This window comes from Crocodylus porosus, unplaced genomic scaffold (genome assembly GCF_001723895.1).
Source record: "Crocodylus porosus isolate Cpor-Errol unplaced genomic scaffold, CroPor_comp1, whole genome shotgun sequence".
Taxonomy (NCBI): Eukaryota; Metazoa; Chordata; order Crocodylia; family Crocodylidae; genus Crocodylus; species Crocodylus porosus.
The window spans coordinates 1,596,188-1,602,833 of NW_017728934.1; the positions used below are offsets into that span (position 1 = coordinate 1,596,188).

General features: G+C 49.6%; 1 protein-coding gene across 1 annotated transcript; it reads left to right on the top strand.

Annotated features, from left to right (window-relative positions):
- Positions 1-3,770: 3,770 nt before the first annotated feature.
- On the top strand, positions 3,771-6,415 carry LAMTOR5 (late endosomal/lysosomal adaptor, MAPK and MTOR activator 5). Its single transcript, XM_019546251.1, has 4 exons — positions 3,771-3,873; positions 3,953-4,014; positions 4,554-4,671; positions 5,453-6,415. Exons 1-4 carry the CDS (start codon positions 3,839-3,841, stop codon positions 5,511-5,513), a joined length of 276 nt encoding a protein of 91 aa, XP_019401796.1. The 5' UTR covers positions 3,771-3,838; the 3' UTR covers positions 5,514-6,415.
- The last annotated feature ends 231 nt before the right edge of the window (positions 6,416-6,646 follow it).

The window sequence follows — 6,646 nt, forward strand, 5'->3', positions numbered from 1 at the left end:
CAGGACCTGACATGCAATTCAAATTGTTACATAGGGAACCTGGGAATGACCAGCTGGGGCTGTGCAGGGGGTGTGGAAGAAGGGTGCTGAAATGTCACATCCTTCATCTCACCAAGGGAGAGGGTAGTATCCCTTTCAAAGCACTGGGAGCTCTCTGCTGGGCCCAGGGTCTGAGTAATAAGATGTTGCCCAAATCCAGGCCACACTGGCTTTTCCCTGGATTTGACCATATCACTCCTGTCTTTGGCTTCAAGTCCCTGGTTGCTTGCCCAAAGGGGGAATCAAACACTTCATGTCCTGCCTCTCCCCTGCCTTCTCCCCCCACATCCTTCAATGCTTGTAACCAATTACCTGCTGCGAGAGGAGGCCAAACCTCACTGTGCTGTGGTGTGCCTGTCATCTGTTCAGGAAGATGCAGGTCGCAGCCAGGTCTCTGCCTGTTGTCCATTAATCTCAAAGCAGTTTACAAGGTCAATTAGTCACGCCTCTTTCAGAGCTGGGGGGAAACTGAGGCATGGAGGGGTAAAACAGCAGATGTGATGCCACGTGGTAAATCAGCAGCAGAGCCTGGAATAAATTCTGAGTCTAGAGCCAGTCATAATAATAAAGATCCCTTGCTCTCGCAGGGGACTTTCCTCCCATAGATTTCAAAGCATTTTACAAAAGAGATTGCCGTCATTATCCTCACTTTACAGATGGGGAAAGCACAGGGCAGAAGTAACTTGCTCTTATGACCCAACACACCCTGTTCTGGAACAGGGAGGAGAACCCAAGCGTTCACATGCACAGTCCCCTCAACGAACCACTAAAATCAGCAGGCCTGCATTAGTTTTGTGCACTAATTAGTCAGCATAAATGGGGTGAGTTAGCTGCCTGAATGATCCTGAATGAATCTCTGCCGTCACTGCTGTGAGTAACCTGTTAGCAGCATCCTGACCAGCTAGGTAAAAGCTAGGTCAGATATGTGTGTGTGTGTACTGTGTGTATATATATATATGTATATGTGTGTGTATGTGTGTGTCTGTATACACACACACACACATATACATATATACATATGAGCAGATGTGTATGTGTCTATATATAGACACATCAATATATATATAGACACATACACATCTGCTCATGTATGTATGTAAGCTGCAGTCACCCCTTGATTCCAGCGTAGACATACCCTGAATGGCCTTCCAGATGTGGGCACTTGAAGCAGTGCAGGGAGGGATGTGGACCTCAATTTGAACAGACTTCACATGGAGCAAGATACTGTGCTGGGCGAGTAGAAGTTACAGCAGGGGTGGGCAAAATGCAGCTCGGGGGCCAGATGTGGCCCACCAGGCTATTCTATCTGACCTGTGGGGCCTCTAAAAACTTTAGAAAAGTAACGTTAATCTGCCCTGGGCTGTCATGCAGCCCTTGATGGCTTGTCAAAACTCAGTAAGCAGCCCTCTGCCCAAAATAATTGCCCGCCCCTGAGTTACAGGGTAGGATTCCAGGAAGCCCTTGTGGCTCATTTGCATCTTTCAGGAGTGGAAGCCTCTTTAAGCACAAGCACCAGCACCAACCTAATAACCTTCAATATGATTTATTTAGCCACCCACCAAAAGGCTTTTGGAAAGGGGGGTGGGTGTGTGTGTGTGTGTGTGCACGTGTGCCTGTTCATGTCGATGCTTGGGAGACCTAACAAGTCCTGGCAATTCATCATGCATGAGTTTTTTCATGCTAACCTGTTGGGAGGGGGGGTAACACCTCATTCCAAGACTTCACACATGCATTATTAGCAGGACAACAAGCAGCAAGGGTCTCAGTTCAGATTTACACCTGTACAGCTTCAGGTCTGCTTAGCACTGCAGTTATTCAAAGCCATGTTGTGTAGGGAGCGTGAAATGATCACACCTCTTAGGTGACAGTTATGCTGGCAACTTCCCCAGCAGCTATGTAAAGCTATGGCAGCAGGAAGGATGTAATGCAATAGAGCACCCAAGCCCAGCTCTATAGATTCGGGATCTGATTCACCATCATCATATAACTCGCATCATCAACGCCAGCAAACGTAAAACATGACCTTGCAGCATTTTACACCCACTTTACAGCGGTGTCACTGAGTGATGACACAGTATGTAGGATAACAGAGGATTGGAAGGGGTGGGGAGAGAGACTTAAAAGGCACATCCCTCATCTCATCTCTTCCTGCTGAGGGAGCTCAGAGTCCAGTCATTCCTGAGCTACTTCTGGCCGGCTGAAGGCTTAGATGGCTTGCCCTGCAACCAGCACACGTGCTACTCCCTTCTGGAGCAGCCATGAATTTGTGCATGGCGTGGAAACTGGTCTTAGCTTGGACATGCTTGTGTTGGTGCTGCCCATTGCCAGCCTGCTGTGCTTAGACAGGTCTTCATGGACTGGATTTCTCTGGGTGCACACTTCCAGCCACAAGAGCACTGGCGTTTGGGCTGAAAGTCAGGCTGGGCTGTCTGCGGGATATGATCGCCTCCATGCCAGCTGTGGATATTGTGCAAATGATGCACAATGTGCAGTGCAGGATGTGGATTTAGTGCCCTCCAGTGGGGAATACAGGAAGGGCCACAGCCACATCCCTTCTGTACTGCACCTATTCCTCTGTCACACAGCTAATTAAAAAGTAGTGACAGTACCAAATAGCTGCCATGTCCTGGGGAGACGACTTACATGGGATCTAAAGGGGAGTTAGGTGGGGATGTAAAGGTGGCACTGGCAGCTTGGACGATGGCAGTTGCTTTTCCAGGGCCAAGCAAGTGTTCAGAGTCACTGCTGCAGAGGAAAACAAAGCACTCACGCGATATTCCCTGGTGCAAAGTGGTGACCAGGATAAAGACAACAGGAAGTTTTCTAACACAATCCCCTGCCTCCCCAGTGCAGTACAGCGACTTATCCTAGGATGCAGAACAAGGCCTCAAGGAAGTGAGCAGTCATGGCTCCGATTCAGCTGTGAATCAAGGCCGCAGCCTGGGCGGCAACCTGGGCACAGTTTGACGGCCCTGCATAAGCGCCAACTTTGGTTTTTGCCGGTGGGTGCTTGCAGCCATAACAAAACAAGCGGCACTTCACTTCAAACTTGGCGCGTTCCTGTGCTGAGCCCGGAAGAGGCAACGCAGCATTACTTCCACCCGGCTCTTTAACATCTATGAAGATCGGGCACTTCAGTGGGGCTTTTTTGGCCCTTTTTTAATCTAATAGCTGACTGAACTGGCTTTAGCAAAAAGTGTCCCAAAGCCCTGCTGAAGCGCCCAATCCTTACTGACACTGCAGAGCCGGGCTGAAGTAACATGCTACCTCTTTCGGTGAAGTGTGGGGGTTTGGGGTGCTTTTTAACGTGGGCAAGCAGGAAATAAATGGCTGGGGCTCTTGGGTGCTGAGCACCTAACTCGTATTTTGCAGTGGGTGCTTTTGCCCCAGAGCATCCACGGAGTCGGCGCCTTAGCCCTCGCCCCCGGACAGAGGCAGAGGCGCTGGGCCGCTCGGAGCTTCTGGGCTCCTCCTCCTCCTCAGAGCGGGGTCAGCCGCTCCCTGCCCCCAGCACCCCAACCCCGCGCCCCCAGTCCTGGAGGGGAGGTGCAGCTCTCTGGACCGAATGCACCTTTCAATTCACCCCTCACTGGACTCACTGCACCCCTCACTGGACTCACTGCACGTCCGCCGGGCTGCATTTCCCACGCTCCAGCAGCATAGCTAATCAACCCCGCCCACGACACCTTTCGGGTTTCGGGGAATCTTGAGCCTCCGCAGCACCCGTCTGGCAGCTCCGGCGCTTATCACGTGACGGACCGCAGCTGAGCGGGGCGGAAGTGGCCGAGCTCGCGGCGCCATGGAGGGGGCTTTGGAGCAGCACCTGGAAGACACGTGCGTGCGGGGCCTGGGCTGGGGGCGGTTGGGTCGGGGCCGGGTGAGTGAGTGACCGAGCTGTGGCTTTGCCCCGCAGGATGAAGAACCCGTCTGTCGTGGGCGTGCTGTGCACGGACTCGCAAGGGCTGAACCTGGGCTGTGAGTAGCAACCCCCCCCCGCCCGCCTCTATAAGGCGTCTGATCCCCTGTGGCGCCGCCCCGGGCCCGTGCTAGGGGGAGGTGCTTGCCCGGGTCGCCAGTCCCGTGCTGGGCAGGGAAACCCCGTTCCAGGGCCGGCATCAGCCCCGCCAGGAAGTGCCTGTCCCCGGTGCCCGAGACCCACGGCGCAGGCCGGGGCCCACAGCGCCAGGGGCAGGACACGGGGCCGCGCGTCGTGGCCCTGCCGAATCGCCGTTTGGCATCCTCTGTCTAGCCCGAGCGCCTGCGTCTGCTAGGAAATGTGGCCCTATAAAGCACAAGTATTGTCAGCCCCGACTCGGGTGGGGGTGGGGAAGTGTGGACACGTTGGCCAGCACTTCTTTAAACAAATCTCAGAACGTTTTAGGTGTCCTTGAGATATTGTGGAAGATGGTCGAGTTAGGGAAGACATTTGGCTGAAGTAGGAAGCAGGTGTGATGATTGCTGTCAAGAAGCTTGTTTTGGTGAACTTGGATACAGATTTCTCTCGTGCCCTGCAGGTCGCGGGACCCTTTCTGATGAACATGCAGGGGTGATCTCCATTCTGGCCCAGCAGGCAGCCAAGTTAACTTCAGACCCCACTGATATTCCTGTGGTGTGTCTGGAATCAGATCATGGGTGAGTGTCCGGGTTTCCATTCTTGTTGCTGTTTTTTTTTTTTCCTCTCCTTGGTTTGCTCTAACGCTTCTCAAACCAGGATCTTAGAAGTGCCTCCTTCATCTCCAGGTGGCTTTTAAGTTTTGTGTGTGACCACTTGTAAGGAGGTACAGGGCAAGAGGCACCTCCTGCAGGGCCCGTGGGAAGGGAACATCCAGAGACTGTTCCTGTCCCTGTCCCTTGAGTTTATCCATGGATTGTTTGTTAGGAAAAGGGGGGGGGGGTCTCAAATGAGCATCCAGGGATTGTTAGGACACATGAGCATCGTCTAAGACTGCAAGAGACCCATTTTGAGATCCATCCCCCCCCCTTTCGTGTTTCTAAATATACTGCTGGCTGTTTTGAAACCGGGCATCTGTGGTTAGAAAGACCAGCTAGCGTCACTTTTTTGCATCAAATTTATGACTACTGAAGCAGTGCTGTGGTCCTTAACGTTCCTGTTTATAATCAACTTTTACAAAGGAAGTTGGGTAGCCAGAGATTTGCCTTCACAGCCCACCTAAACACTCCAAGGTGCTTCCAAATTTTGAATTGCAAGGAGACTCCTGGAAATCCTATGTATCCTACAATTATGTAGTAAGTAGTAAACATGGCAAGCCAATTATTTCTCTTTTAGATCCTATATGTAACCTTGCCTCTGACGAGCCATGGCATATGCTAAACCTAAAGGCATTTCTAGCACTGGTTTTGAGATGAGCTACTAGTCTTGGAAAGTTGTAACTGTTTAAATTTGCTGTTTCAGGAATATCATGATCAAGAAGCACGATGGCATCACTGTAGCAGTGCACAAACTGGCATCTTGACCTTTCACCAGTCTGCTTGGTTGTTTCGACACCCTTGCAACAACTTCTGCTTGTTGGACTCCTACCTCCCTCTGTAACATAGAATGTGCTTGTAAAACTACACATGGGCCAACTATTAAATGCTTGGTAACTTTCCTGTGTGTTCAGACTGCTACTGTATATTGGTCAGCATCTTTAAATTGCCAGCATATTACAGGACTTGTACTGTCAAGTGTAAAATGAGGTTTCACTTGTTTTGCTTTTGTAATCAAAATGTAGAGTGTGTGGCCTTACATCATTTATTCATTTCTCCAATGAGTGAGCATATGCAGTGGGTTCAACATTTCAGTTGGTAGGTGAAGTGGAAGTACACCAATATCAAACTTTTGTCTTTCTCTAAAATGTTAGTCACTATCCCTTCCTTTCAAGGAAGGTTACTTCCTGCTTCTTAACAGTCCCTCAGCTGTTTGGGAAGATAAGTCCTGTTTTCTGTACCTCCAAGGGGGAGGGGGAATCAAACTCATTCAGGCTGCCTTTTGACACCAAAGTCAAAAGAGCACATGCTCCATTCTTCAGGTTCCTTAGAGGAAACCTTTAATCTCATCTGGTTAAAAGCAGACAGTGTTGTTGTATTGGAAACATCTTGGATTAAAGTTTAACTTTAGTTAAGATTTCTAGCTATTGCATTACTGTTTGGACTGGAAACAGACCTGTCTGACATAACTGATTGCATGTGAAGTTGCACTCAGGTTCTAGTCCTCAACCCTATGCTGAAAACTTCTTCAGGAGAAGAGTTGTTGTAAAAAGCCTTTCCTTTGCTGTTCAAATGTAGATAGAAGCTTATCTTGTATACAGTGAAAGCATACTGGAAGTTGGACATGAGACTATTTGACCTGAAAGTGACTCAATAAAAAGCTGGAAGTGCAAGCCTCAATGCTTCATCTTTTAAAATCAGTATTAGAAAGGATTCTTTAATTCATTTTCACTATTGACTACTCAGTATCAAGGGAACAAGACAGCTAACATCACCTTGAATAAACATTACACCCCTGCCTCCCCCAACTTTTATCAAAAAGATGGTGCAACTATTAGAGTTGGGACTAATAGTTATAATGATTCTTAAAGAGGACTAACCTAAAAAGCATCTCATACTT

Excerpts from the sequence above, each read along its gene's own strand:
- LAMTOR5 (XM_019546251.1), top strand. The coding sequence starts at position 3,839 with ATGGAGGGGGCTTTGGAGCAGCACCTGGAAGACAC. Across the intron at positions 3,874-3,952 it reads GAGCAGCACCTGGAAGACAC|GATGAAGAACCCGTCTGTCG; the intron begins GTGCGTGCGGGG and ends TTTGCCCCGCAG. Across the intron at positions 4,015-4,553 it reads GCAAGGGCTGAACCTGGGCT|GTCGCGGGACCCTTTCTGAT; the intron begins GTGAGTAGCAAC and ends CGTGCCCTGCAG.